This window comes from Ptychodera flava, chromosome 22 (genome assembly GCF_041260155.1).
Source record: "Ptychodera flava strain L36383 chromosome 22, AS_Pfla_20210202, whole genome shotgun sequence".
Taxonomy (NCBI): Eukaryota; Metazoa; Hemichordata; class Enteropneusta; family Ptychoderidae; genus Ptychodera; species Ptychodera flava.
The window spans coordinates 18,655,594-18,670,886 of record NC_091949.1 but is presented as its reverse complement, the minus strand read 5'-3'; the positions used below and the strand labels follow the sequence as shown (position 1 = coordinate 18,670,886).

General features: G+C 37.2%; 1 protein-coding gene across 4 annotated transcripts in view; it reads left to right on the top strand.

Annotated features, from left to right (window-relative positions):
* The window catches only part of LOC139122880 (uncharacterized), a 28,589-nt gene extending 13,590 nt beyond the window's left edge, over window positions 1-14,999 (top strand). For 3 of the 4 annotated variants that reach the window (XM_070688706.1, XM_070688708.1, XM_070688707.1), the window contains 5 exons: window positions 108-266; window positions 1,332-1,436; window positions 2,429-2,494; window positions 3,273-3,501; window positions 5,649-14,999. In XM_070688706.1, coding sequence (XP_070544807.1) covers window positions 108-266; window positions 1,332-1,436; window positions 2,429-2,494; window positions 3,273-3,501; window positions 5,649-9,160 — 4,071 coding nt within the window. In that variant the 3' untranslated portion in view covers window positions 9,161-14,999. The remainder of the gene's footprint in view (window positions 1-107; window positions 267-1,331; window positions 1,437-2,428; window positions 2,495-3,272; window positions 3,502-5,648) is intronic. The other variant, XM_070688709.1, reaches the window with a different exon arrangement.
* The last annotated feature ends 294 nt before the right edge of the window (window positions 15,000-15,293 follow it).

The following is a 15,293-nucleotide window of genomic DNA, read 5'->3' as shown; positions in this document are numbered from 1 at the left end:
GACATAATTACTTAGAAAAATTATCATAATTATTATGGCCACAGAATTGATAAACTTCAATTTGTATTTTTTTGTTGCTTAACTTTTGTTGTGCATAAATTTCCCAGACTACCCAAGTCATGCCGCTTAGCAACAGAACACAAAGTACAGTGCCCTTCACATCAGAGGATGAAGTTGAAGATGAAGAAGAAGCAAAAGAAGAGAAGACTGAGAAAATTGCTGAAAATGTGAAAGATGGTCAGACAAACGAAACCAAATCAACAAAGGTATGCAGTTTAAATTCCGTAGTAAGATATAAATCTGTTGCTGATATGGTGCATGACCCATGACCCAGGTCTCTGTCTATGATGAAGATTTGAAGTAGTAGTCTATTTGTTTTAAGAGTGCCCTTGGTCCTATATAAATTTAGTACCCCCAGGACAGTGTTGAATAGCAGTATGACCCAGCATGAATCCAGTTTTGTGCAGTTCTGGCTCAGGCTATGGCTTTGTTGATTTTTTGAAAAATTGATGACATTTGGTAATTATGTGAGGGAAAAAATTGCTGTACAAATCAGAATTCCACAGCATACTGGGATGTTGTTGAGCTTTTGTAAGATGTCTATTAATAACATTGAATTTCTGTACAGTGTTGACTATAATTTCAAGTTCTTGTCAGCTTTGTGTGGTCTCTCATCATTACATTCTCATTTGCCAACATGCAATCCCAGAGTTGATTCATTTTCATTTGATTGGATCACCATTTTTAAAGGGATACTTCATTTTCAAAGAGCGATGGATACCAAAGGTACCAAGGTGCATCATACGTGTATCAAAGTCAAAATCATTCCAAAGTCACCAGCTGCTGATAACCTTTGAACTTGCAAAATACATCTTCCTTAGCCATGCAAAGCTGAAATAATCCAAGCTCCGTCCATACTATTTTTCCAAAATTCCTGTTTATGCAAAAGCCATCATGCAATCAAAATACCCTACGTAATCATTTCTCTGAAATCATTCTGTTCACAGAAATCATTTCATGCCTTCACAAAAACAAAACTCGTGAAAAATATTTACAGAAAAAAAGAAACGAATATTGACAAAAAACACCCATTTTCTCTCTCTGTTTCTGAAGCTTAGAAGTCTATGGAGGGAGTGAGAAATTTTAAATAGCTGTGGGGGTAATGATGACAGCTTGGAAGAGCTTATTGTTCCTAAGCTATTGTTGAATTCCAACTCTTCTGATCTCCCTAGCAACAGACTAACCCTAGGTGACCTCTCTCACCTTTCCTTGTCTCAGCAAACTCTCAAATGCCAATCACATGATTCAATCATTAAATCACTAAATTCCAGACTTCAGTCTTCGGATATACTAACCCATCATACCTACAAGTGTGTGGCAGCACTACACTGCAGCTTGTCTTAGAGCAGCTTGCTATCTCAGAGGCTGCTATCAAAGTAAGTGACTCACATATCCGCATGCAGAAAGACCTCTCTTGATTGGTTGAAACCTGCTTACCAATCATGCTGTCATATTTTCTGATTGGATATTTTTGATAATTATTCTAATCAGCAATTAAAACTCTAAATTATTGATACTTTTGTAAAATTTCCATCTATTGGTGTAGAGACCTTTTACCAGTAGCATTGTATTTCAGTGGCTGTTTGTTTAACACTTTGTTTCTTTGAAGAACGGAGCAACAAAGTTTGCCCTATATCTAGGCAAGGGATATCCATGATAAGTGTTTGGCATGGTGCCAAATTTAAGACCATATCGATTCTGTAAAACATTCTCTGTGACCCAGCGGGATTGCTACATTGTGACAACTGTGTGTAATTTGCTACCTTTCAGCACCCAATGCAACACAATATATGCTTACACAGCATGTTTGTAAATGCCTCGCATCAGCGGCACGGTCCATTTACCGTTTTGTCCGACACAGCTCATTAGCCTGTCCAAAAAGAAAATGATGTACATGTATTCAAGCTTTTGGACTTCTTTTCTGAAATATTTTCATCAAATTTATTCACAGGCAGAGTGAAAAGGAAATAAATTATTCAGGCTAAACAAACATTTCCATCAGTGTGACTGTAAATATCACAATACTGTCAGTCTCAAGTTGTAGCAGCAATAAGCCGTAAAGCCAATAAACTTGTCTGCATAGATGTAAAAAGCACTCGAGTCTGCTTGTTGCACCGACTACTTCGTGCAGATCTGCTAAATATCATAAAATACCTCATTACTATTACATATCGTTCCTTCATCACCATATTCATACCACGTTTGACAAAATCCCCACCAATAATTTTCTGATGTTGAAAGTTCGAAAAGTAAAAATCAGGCAACGGGAAGGAGTGATATTCAAATTTTTTCAATTGAAATAGGAAATTTCAAGAAAAAAGCCATGGTTTCTTCACTTATAGTTATAATTGATACTTTTTTGTGTCAGACACTTCAAGACTACCTCAGATCTTTGGATGATATCAAGAACGAAGGCTTAGAACTGCAAGATACAGTAAGTGTGACACTGATACACCTCTAAACCATCTAAACCAATGCTTCATCACCCTGATAGTTACATTTGCAGACACCTTTCTGTATAGTTCTTTCAGAAAGTGGTCTGAACCATTGTCTGGAAAAGGGGTGTTGATGGATATTTTCATCTCATAAAAGGAAGTTGTCAATTCTTTGACATTGCAGCTGTGATCTATAATTTTCCCATAAAAAAGTTAATGGTGTAGAGAAGTTCAAGTTCAGATTTCTAAAGAATGAAGCTTCTCATGTTGACATTAAAAAAGATTAAAAATGAGTACCTGTACTTGAAAATGAACTTGGTAAACCCTCTCGTACCAAAATACCCTTTTGTGTCAAGTTGTACACAATAGTCCATAACAGTTTATTCAAAATCAATATAATGATTTCAAGCTAAAAGAGATTTTTATTTGACTCTCCAATTCAGAATGTCCAAGAGAATTTACCCATTTGGTCTGAACTTGGCATGATGCCAATATGTCCACATATTGAGTTTGTTCTCATTGTTGCTTAACTACACACCGTTTGGCCCCCGTTTTCTTATAATTGTCACTGTGCACTGAAGGAGCAGACACAAATGTGCCTGCATTCAACAGATTTTGGAGTGCTTGGAGTCTATCATATACACTCTAGCAATTGAGGCAGACTTATTATGTTCTTCAGAGAGTTGGCAAACTATTAAGTTCTGTGCATGCTCGTTTTGGAAAAAGAATTGTGTGCATAAAAAGATTTTTAAGAAAAATTTATTTTTTAAAATTTAGACAGGGGAGAACGGAAACACAAGTGTCACCAGTGTGACTTCGATCAGTGAGAACACTATTCAAGATTCGGATACAGAGCTAGAATCGTCGGCTTTGGAAGGTGAGCCTCTGGAATCGTCGGCTTTGGAAGGTGATGCTATCGACTCATCTGCGTTAGACAGTGAACCTCCCAGACACAGTACACCGGGAATTCCTGAAAACGACATCGAAGCAAATTCCCCTGACGAAGGTAAGAATCTTTTCTTGTATCATACTTTTATTCATTCTCACCCTGTTTCCAAGGTTAAGCCTTTCATAAGATAGTTAAACCAGCTACTGAAAACTGATTATTTGTAAAGAATCTCTCATTTTAGCCGTCCTAAAGGCTGGGATGTGAAAAAAGCAAGAATTTGATGGGAAATGAAAATTCAGCTTATAACTGTATCATGTCAGCATATTGACAGTGTCTGCCTTGGGGACAACTACACATAGATTGTGCGCACATAAATCTGGTTGTCAAATATTGCAGCCCATTGAGCGGTCTTCTCCCTTTTCTGTGTGTAACTAGGTGAACTATGTGAGATATCCATAGCATGGTCAAAAGTTGTAAACCTACTCATGTTTGCTTTCCATTCATGAGAGCCTTCCCAAAAGCCATTACTACAGGTATTTAACTCTTCATATCCAAACTCAGCAAACTTCATGTGTAATTTGGCGAGTTAATGTAAACTTTCTGAATCATAATCTGTTGTACAGAGAAAAATTACAAACATTAGAAAGTAAAGAGGTCATGAAATTTGCCTCTCAAAGTTGATTGGAGACTTGAAAATTGTGACTGAAGCGCTAGAGTTGATGTGTCCTAGTATTTAATCTGTTTAATAAAATCCTAGCCCCTGTGTCCCCACCTCAGGGGTGGCAAACATAGGGCCTTCATGCAACAATGACGGAACAAAAGACCCATGAAGCAGAACGCCTTTCTGTTGTCTGTGTTCCCTCCGTCAATACAGTTGCTACCAAAGCACAATACACTATTGTGTCTAGAATACAGATCTCTCAACAAGCCCAGTAAATATAGATGTGAGTTTTTATAGCTGAGATGCCATAACTCATGATGGGAGGAGGTAAAGTGTCTGTTTGTCTTTTCTTTGACTGTGACAACATTTTGTCATGTTGCATAATAGCGTCAGTGAAAGTTTTAAAGTGTTCCTATCTGTGGATAATCACTTTCACAAATTTGATTTCTTCTCATAGCATGGTGAAATAAATTCCACATTTTGATTAAAATAGCAAAGGAAACACTGTACTTACTCTTCAAATAAAAAGTCATCGATATTCTCTGAGGGGTCAGTACAGCTGAAAAATTTAAAATTTTTAGGATTAATGATAAAGGTATTCATTATTTTCATTCATTATTAACAGTATTGTAGAGGTCAGTATGCTAATTTTGTGACCTCCTTTCCAAGTCAATATTTAGTCTTATTGACCTGTGAGGTCAATACTGTGTTTGATATGCCTATTTGTCATATTGAGTATTTGTTCAATGACCCTGTAGGTCACAATTGGCTTTTTTGAATGGAAGAAAGCGCAGCCTGTATGTGTAGTTGTTGTTGTCATTTGAAATTTGATCAGGAGTGGTTGTTCAAATTGGTGCTGTGAATAGGGTCATACGTTTAAGTTTTTGAAAGACTTTTGACTCTTGTACGATCGATAAGAGGTCCAATGTCATGTGTGATGTTGTACTTTGGGTTTAATAATGGTGTGCATTTCCATAGAGAAGCTTGAAAACCCTGATAAACCAGGTCAAAGGTCACAGTGGCAATTTTTTCCCCTGAGCTCCCTGTCTCTTTATACTGCTTTCCTACATTTTATGATTCTCAGCTTATTTTCAAAAGAGCAGTTGTGTTTAATAATTTGTCTTCTTCAGTTAATTTCATACCAATCCTTTACTCTAAAATCTTTTACCAGAAAGGTTTGCTGACTATAAAGAAATCTGTCTGAAACCATTGCTTTTTCTTTGAATAGTTTTTGTTCTCTTAGTCTTCGGCTCATTCCATTGCTTTGTAAGAAACCAAGTTGTGTACAGTGTACCCTCAAACTTCTACGATTTATAAACTTCTCAAGTCAGTTTGAGAATTTCTTGAAGTTTCCTTGAGATATACCGATGGTGATACATGTACCTCGCAATGGAAAATTTTCAAAGAGAAAACTATTGAGTTGATTGCGTGTGAAATTGATGAGAAGGTATCTTCTTTTGTACAAGGAAATGGAGCATGCTTGATTTCAACAGTACTGCTAATGTTTTAAGTGTTTACTGTTCAAATTGATATCCCAGTGATGTGGAAAAAAATTTGAATTTGTTTTGAACTATTCACTGATTGGGTATGTTTTTGGTTTCAGGGTTGAATGAAGCTAGAAAGAAATTGGTAGAAACGCTGTTGGGTGTTGGAGATTGTGAAATCATAACACCAGAGACGCATCAGCAAAAGGAGAAGAGGAAGAAATTTGGGAGCCAGGAAAGAGTGTCTCCAGCACTGATCAGGAGAACCTCTACCGGAAGTGGTGACGAACTGCTGGACGTTCTTGAAGCCATTGGTCAGGAATGTAACGAGCTACGAGACGAACTAGCAGAATCGCGGAAACGGGAACGGAGTTTGCAGTTCCGGCTGGAAGAGAGCTCAAAGCCCGGCAGAGCTTCCCAGGAAGAAAAAGTTATCAGTAAGCTGGTTCAAGAGTTGGAGATGCTCCGATCAGAAAACAGGAGGCTGTTTCGTGAGGCGGCCAGTGCGAAGAATGAGTCTTCCCACGAGAAGAAAAGCGTTGAACATCTACACAGAGTCGCTGAAAAGCTACAGAGAGAACTGGATAATGTCAAATCTGAAAATTTTGCTCTGAAATTCAAAGAGCGGTTAAAAGAAGTGCATGACGGGCAGAGTCCAGGGCTGGATGAGAGCTTCCCGAGACAGTCAAGTCCACTGAAACACTCACAGGGAACGCCAAACGGAGACATCGAGAATGAAATTCCACACATCGAGGGGCTTCCAGACACTACAGACGTGCGAGAGCTGAAGCAACATCTCGCCAGTGCGAAATACGAAGGCGAGGTGTTGCGCAGTAAACTGGACTCAACGAACACCGACATGACAGCCAAGCTGAATCAAACGTTCGACGATTTAAAAACTACGAAAGAAGAGAGTCAGAAAATGGAACAGGAGAACAAATTACTGAAAATGGCAGCGGAGGCTACCAAAGTGGAAATGGAATCTATAAAGAGCAAACTTGAACATCTCCAAGGCGCGCTGATGGAAGCTGAAGAGAAGAACAGTAAACTTACCAGCGAATTGGAGGAGTTGAGGGCGCTCTTCAAATCAGATTCGTCACCTCGTAAATTACAAAGAGAGGTTGCCATCTTGAAGGAAAAATTGCAGCTGGCGGAGGAGGATAGAGAAATTTTGAAGCAAGAACTTAGAAATTACAGAGTCACTAAATCAATCCTGGACTCCTCATCCTCATACCGAGACAAGTACACGAGAAGTGGAGACAGCGGTGGTCTGCATCCCATAGAGACGGTATCTAGGCAACCAGATGATGGAGATAAACAATTTACTCTTCCTGAAGATAATGTAGCCATTATACCCAGATTAGAAATTGATGGCAGTGAGAAGTTTCTCTCAGAGAAGAAACATGATTATGTGAGTGATCCAGTTCCCATGGCAACTCTATCAAGCAGACTTGATCCAGAGGTGAGTGGAAGAGGCCATGTTGATGAATTACCAGGAACTCAGTATGGTAGTTTGGAGAGACAGGAACCAGCAGGAAGAGCAAGTCATGTGAGAAGACATACTCTTGGTGAACCAGTTTCCATGGATACAAAGGGAAGTAATGAGTCCATCTTCAGAGGTCGCAGTCTTCATCCACAGCAACCAAGAAGAACAGAACCACATTCCCTGAGAACTAGAAGTTTGTCACCAGCCAATCCAGGCACACAACCATTTAGGGGTCACAGGTCACTACCAAGGGAACCAAGATATGGTTCTCTTGACTTTGCCACAGAACCAGCCTTGAAATTGGGCGCTACTTCCCTGCCAACCCGAAGTTCAGATGATGTCAGAGGTCATGGGTCATTGCCAAGGCAACAGAGAGATTATTCCACTGGAAGATCAAGTGATGCAGCATCTAGCAGGAGAGATGGCTCCGGAGACAGGAAGAAAGTGAAACAGTCACCCGGAAGAACAAAAGCATCCCCAGGAAGAGGAAAGAGGGAGACACCTAGAGGAACAGAGATAGACGGTCTGGTCAGACAGACAGGAGATCTAAAATTAGATGGAAAGGAAGATGAATTTGATGACATTGAGTCTGATGGACTCTCTGAGAGAAGCTTCCGGGCTGAGGACTTTATCAATGAGTTTTCAGGAAGTCGTACTGACCGCAGCAACAAACGAAGGGAAGTTGAAACTTGGTTGAAGGAGGAAGAAAGACCAGACTCAGAGTACGCAGAAATAGGCTACCTCAGCTTACGTAATGTTGTCTATGGCAGGCTGCCAACGCCTGATGATCCGGCACCCACTGAAAATTATGCAGATTTCAGTAAACTTGAAGATTACACCACTGCAACCTATGGTAAACTTCCGAATACTGTAATTCCAAGGTCAAGACAGGAGAAGGTGGTTCCGGCTTCCACGGTTGTGCCGTCAACGAGTAGTGATGTCGCTACGACAGAAACCGCTAGCAGAAAGTACAGAGCTGGGTACACACCCATGAGAAGCCACACTTTTGGTGCGACTCCCGCCAAGACCACTGCATCTACTTTACAACCATACTCTACTTCAACCTACACACCGGTATCGACATTCACGCCATACTCATCACCATACAACAGCTCAGCATACAAATCTGCAAAATTGCAGACAAGTTCAACATATGGGGCTTTACCGAACCATACCCGAGCAAGTACATACACTAGACCCACTTACACCCCAGCTACGACCTCATCCTCCCTGAAAAGGTCCACAACAAATACAACCTATACATCTGCTGCTACCCAGGCCCCAGCCAGAAGCCATACCTCCAATCCGAGAAATGCCGGTACTAGTAAATATAGCACCTACGGCCAAGAACCATCTTCCACTGCTCTGAAAACAGTGACCAGAAAGTATGATTCAATGGAACAATCGCCTCGTGAAAATTTACCACGACGCACAGAGCCTTCAGGAAAAATTAAATACGGATATTTGCCTGCTGAGCAAGGACCTCCGTTGACAAATGGATATTCTGACTACATTCTTAAACATGATACGGTGACCGGAAAAAGTGAAACAACTGATTTGAAGGAACCGGAAAGAAAAGGAAGAAGGGACACCAATGATCAAAGTTACAACAACCGTCCTCCGAGATCACCGCATAAATCGTACCGTCCCTCTACACCATCCAAAGTGAACGGCTCTCTTGAAGTTAACGGATATGATTCATATTCTTACTATCCAAAAACTCAAATTAATACGGAGTCCCCAGGTAAGATGTCTGCCGTGGGGTCTGAGATATCTAGCAATGGACCCTTGAGTTTGAGCGAATTGCAACACTCGCCGCAAATCAAGGCAAGAAATGGGTACAAACCTGCCGTCCCAACGCTTCATCTTAATGACGATGATACTAAAAAGCCTGCAAATGGTAAAGTTTGGGAATCAGGCTTAACTGCAGACTCCAAGTTTGCAGATTTGACTTTTGACGCCAAGGCTGGTGATACAAAATATGCAGAACTACCTTACGCATCACCTAGAGTCAGTTCTGTGTATGACACCTGCTCAAAGTATGAGAGCCCAAAATTTGAGATTTCAAAGTATTCAAAACTCAGTGAGGCTTATCTAACCTCAGATGTACCCACCAAGCCCTCTAGTGTCAAAGAACCAATTTGACAAGTTATTCAGATTATGAGCTTCCCAAACCAGAAAAAATGGAAGATGCTCAGGCATTTAAATCCGATGCTTCCGTAACCCCCGCTGAGCTTGAAACCATTCCTCTACCACCGGTTTCCCTGTCACAGATTGAAGTGGGAGAGACAGGCAGTGCTCTACTGGACAAGTTCCGCAATGTTAGCCTCACTAAGCAGCAAGAAGACTATGCTAATAGTCTTATTGAGAAATATGTTGGTAAAGTCAGCTACTAAGTTAATTAGAGTTGGAATTTTCACTTGGTCAGCCACTCAAATGAGCTTCTTTGTCAGTATCTTTTGTCTGGTAAAATGTTTATTTTTACTAGGAATAAAATATTTATGTTAATATTGTGAGTGTTAGGTCAACTTGAGTAGTATTTATGTTAATTAGGAAATGCTTATTTGCATAATATAAAAGGCAAAGTTCCCTCTTTAGTGCAGTTCGGCAAGTGATTTTGAGAAAATTGCACTCAATGGTCACAAAGTTATAAGATGTAAGTTTGTGTGTATGTAATTTGTATCCATATTGATGTCCTTTTTAAATTTGCTATGAAATTCCTAGAGGAAGCTATTTCAAAAAACAAAACTTTGTGTATATTAAAATATTCATATATTACTACTTAAAAACTAGATCATTTTTGAAAAGAGTGATAGATAGTTTCTTGTCAGCTTATGATTCTGATGGTGAAAAATCATCAAATTATAGTCTCATTGATCATTCCATAAAGAATGTTATTTTACATTGTATGATATTTCTACTGTTATGAATATTCATAACAAAAACATGAATATTCAGAACAAAACATGAATATTCATAACAAAAACATGAATATTCAGAACAAAACATGAATATTCATAACAAAACATGAATATTCATAACAAGATACATAGGAAACATAATAATTCATAATGTGATAAGGAATGGTAATTTGTAAATCATGTGACAATTGAGGCATCGAGAGTAACATGGAAAAGTTATTCCTTTTTCAAAAAATCTCGGAGATTGTTGCACAGAATGTACTGAAGAGTTGTTGCTGCATTGGTGCTTAATATATTCATCCCACCCTTCTATACTTTTTGATTCGAAATCTAATAGATTGATCTCTCTGAATGTGAATCTTTGTCTTTCTTTATAACTATGTCTGTTCTCCTGGTTTTGCTATAGTATTGCATCTATGTTTTCTTCATATTTGTTTTTTAAATATTATCAATTTTGGTAAATTTTAGTTTGATTGAGGTGAAAACTGTAGAAAAGTGCAAAATGAGGGATGATTGTTCTGTATATTTTGTATATATAGTGAAATCAGTATTTGACAGAATGTAAAAGTTTTTATTTGTCCATGGATGAACCCTCCAAATAAGTTTTATTTTGTGTCCAGTTAATATTTCCAGTTGTTGCAGAGCTGCATTATATTTTGTGTTTGAGTTGCAGAGTATTTCTCCCAGGATTTCATTCTATGGTTTCCAAACTCATTATACTTGGATTATACAGTAGTCGCATAGAACCCAATGGTTTGAAATATGGAGAGTAAGTTTAGCTGTGCCTTGCTCAAAACTTGTATGCGAAATATGTGCTTATTTTCAGAACAATTTTGTCACAGCCCTGTGCTTTACTCAGTATGGATTGACAGTTTGTGTCTCTGTTTTACGGCACGATTTCAATTAATATCATTCAACCCTTTTGGATGGCGGCGAGGGGAGGGGGGAGGGGAAGAAGTTGGGGAGAGGGTGGATGGATTGTCAAACTGTGTCAGTGAAGATATTTCTAATTCATCAGAAGTCTTCTATTTACTTTGAGAGTGTTCCCATTCTCCAGTTCAGTCAAACATGTTGTATTATTGTAGTCAATTTTTCATGTAAAATAATGTAAACAAAGTTTTGCAACAAAAGATTAAAAAAAAAATTATGACATCTTGCAATCAAATACTAACAAAGAGAAACTGAAATCAGAAAATGAGTTCATCATATTTTTTTTAGACTGTTTGCAGCTTAAAAGTCGCTTTTAATTTTTCAAAGTTTGATAATTTTTTTCCCTTACCATGTACTGGAAAAGCCATGCATCCAAGTATCCAAGACTGTAGCAAAGATGACTTCATCTGACCTTTCACCCACTAGGTATGAGGTCATCAGAGGTCATCAGACATGTAAGAACAGAGAAACTATACTTCTGTGCCAACTTTATAATCTGGACTAGTGCAAACTCAAATTCTTCGGGAAAGGGTTTCAAATTTATTATCATTTTAAGTCATAATTTTGCATCGACAGCGTATTGTCTGATATTATGACAGTTTTCTCTGATTTGGGCATTTTGTTATGCGACCCTCTTATAATTTGAGATGTATGGTCTTTCAATTGTTTTGGTTAAATCAGTGCATCGTAGTCTAAATCTGACAATTTAAGGAGGAATACTTGAGTTATAATGTGGTGAAAAATTTCCATTTTCAAACTGTTGAACATTTCAGATAAATACTTACTTACAGTTGCAGCTATTGTAAGTTTTTGTCATACTCATTTTTGCCCACTGTCTTGTCAAAAAAAATAAATTTAGGATTAATCCTTGAGTGCCGAAGTCGATTTTTGTTGCCTTTATACAATATACCACCAACAATTTCTTTCAGATCTACACAATTTTTTTCTAACTTATCCCAAAATTTTGGTTAAATAGTGTAGGCCATGAAAATTTATGTCCATTTGGTCCAAAATCATGGACAAAATTATAGAAAAATTCATAAAAATTAGTAAAATGTTGCCCTGTTATTTTTTTAAGAAAAATTACAGTGCTCAAAGGGTTAATTTGGCTGTGTAACTTTATTTTATCCTTACTAAGTTTCAAAGTGAAATCAGAGATTGTAAATTTGACAGAATTTCCCTGCTCCATCTTAGGATATATGTAAAACTTCAATATTTTCTATTCTATTTGTAGATTCATAGTTCAACCATAATATATGACCGACTGCATGGTATACAGGATCCCTGTGATACCGTATCATTTCACTGGTAGAGTGTGCCTAGGGACAAATATTCAGAATACATTTCTGGTCTACTACCTGTAAGAGATCATTTTGAAGCTCATGGTGTAAATAAAGTTTTCACTGGCTTAATTTTGTGAAAAATCAGCAATTTTATTTTTTTCCATAGAGTTAACACAGGGATGGCAGCCATTTTGAATTTCTAGTGTCGGGAAATATTGGGAAATTTGTTTCTCTACTGTAAAGGTTTTAGGTATGTGCTACCTTATCTAGGATTCTGACAAGACAGTGGAAATGTTACTGGGGTTTTTAAATCACTTTAACTGTCATTTTTAACCCTAAAGAAGGACATTGTACGACAAAAGGGACTTCCCATTTTGTCTCTGTAATATAGCTCCTTTGTCTTTTAATATTTCTTGGAAAATACTGTGTGGTCTGCATTGCTTTGCTACAAAGATGGACCTTAGATGTGAAATGTCAAAATGTGAAAACATGGTTCATGAATTATCAAACATGAGCTATTCTTGACTTTTGTATTTTTATTATTTTTTCTGCTTTTGCAAGTGTACGTATTGTTGAAAAAATGTGTTTCTAATTCAATGAAATTGACTTTCTCTTACCAGACAAGCCTAAGTTTAGTAATTTTTTATCAGTCAATATCAGTTTATGCTGTCATGATACGTCTTTCACACAAGCCTAATCTCCAGGCATATCACAGTCATGTATTTATTTGCTACATCCATTGGTTGTCATTTGTTTCACTGTATTCAGTTTTAGCCCCTTCCACCACAATGGTTTGTCCCAAACCCATTCTTATCAATGGTGAGTGTGGACCTGCATGTTTACAGGGAGTTGGAGTTGGAAAGGTTAAGGCTGTAATTGTTTATTTGGCTCATATATGAATAACATTATATCGTATTTCACAATGTAGTACTACTTCTGTAGTTTTCTAAATTCATACTTTATTAATTTGTGTTTGATCAAAAAGTGATTGGTTAAAAATAATCACCTGATGTACTTAGCCAGGGTAGGTTTTCCAATTTATGCAGTATTAACCAATCAGCATTGATCTTGTATACACCGGTAGTCATACATTAACATATTGATACAGTACTAATTTACATACAGGTTGTGATTGGAAGCCAGTCATCTTGTTCAGTATTCAATATTGAATGAACTACTTTTATATTACTGACATGTACAGTTAAGGGAGGTATTATGATAATTCTTATATATTTATGCTGGTGGTATCATCTCTGTGAACTGAAATATTTCATTCTGTGGAGAGTTTCAAGAATACTGACCACAGAAAATATATGTATTTTTGTCTTGGGAAGCAAAGGAATCCAGTGTGTCTGTACAACAGCATCAGAATCAGATTTTTGTGTCCATGGAGTGAGCGTAAAGTTAGCATCATCTTCATCCTCAGCTTAGCAATATCTTTCCAGCTGACACTGAAAATGACGTCTCCTAACATCAACTTCAACATCAGATCCAAACAATGCCAAAGTGACTAGATCCAGTGGGAATAAAATAGTAACATTCGCCCCCCCCAAAAAAAAAAAGAACAACAACAACAACAACAACAAAAACCCAAAAAACCTTTTAAACCAAACATGGATACTTTCAGAATTTCCTTTTGAATTGTAAAATTGGTTCTAAAGTAAATTTTTCTTAGTAGAATATCTTACAAAAACTCATTTCCTAGCAGTGCGTGGTTTCCAATCCACAGTCCATGGACGATGTTTGTTAGTGTCTTGCAACTCATGTGTTAGGAATAATGTCGAAAGTGCAAAATGGTTGAAATTGCCATCATTCAACGGGATACAAAGGGGCTAAATTTCATTGAAGGTATACTTGAATTAATGTAATATGTGACCTGAATATTCGGTGTATTTTGGACTTCAAGTAACAACAACAAACATGCAGCATTTGAACTTTGGCAAAGAATGTCGTACTGTAACCACATTGTCGTAAACAGTCTGAGAAGATAAGAGCTACAGTGTTTTGATTAATATTTAAATAATGTGAAACATAGAGCACATTTTTATGCTTTATCCCTTCTTTGAAATGTATGACTTGTCATCATTCCATTGGACACAGTCTGGAATAGTCAAGACACACAGACATGAGTTTAGCTGACACTGTAGCATCATACTGAGAATAATTTTTGCCTGACCCTTGAAGCTGAGAATGAGGATGAGGATGATGCTTACTTTACATATATATCTGCAGTTTAAGATTCATTTCAGCTACACTGAATGAATCAATAATCATGGAAATGTGGATCTGAAAAGTTGAAGTGAATCTGAAAAGTTTCTGTGACTTTTTGTGGCTCCAAGACGGCATCAAGACAAACAACGTTTTTAATTCACATACTTGCATAGTTAAGACGGTCAAACTAAAATTGTTTGAACGAGAACTAATGCATAGGTATCTTTAGGTTTTGTATCTTTAGGTTTCTCAAGACTAAATATTAGAGTTTGCATGGGTGCTTGGTACCATCATATATACATCATGAATATAATAACCATAGTAAAGTGTGTATTAACAGCAATAATCACGATATTAATCCAAATTTTCAATGACATTTCAATTGAGTTTGCTGGACGTAGCATTGTAATAGTCAAATACGGTACTTTTTCCATTTGGACAATCTCAGTATGACATGCCATTATGATTTCTTTGTGTTATTTTATTCACTTTATAATGAAACAACGTCCATGACATTGTCTACTTTTTTAATTATCATGTAATTAATTTGATGATCTGACGAGAAATCAAAGCAATGATGAAATGCAACTCAGAATGGTGAAATAAATATATATCAAGAAATTTTTTATACAAATGAAATTCTGTGTTGTGTGTTTGTTTTACAGATTTCTTCTTGTAATACATGCAGGGTGAGACAGTGACTGATTTTTAGGCACCGAGTTGAGTTTTGAAACCAGCTACCTTTGTCATTCCTATAGAAACATCCACAGATTACAAGCATGTTTTGAGCAACTTTCTCCTTTCATATGAATTCTTTTTACTTAAAAAAAGAGAAAAAAAATTATATTTATTTATTGCAAACAAGAACAGATAAACAAAGACAAAATGAACTGAACAAACACAGATGACTATATATTGCAATGGAAAACAAAA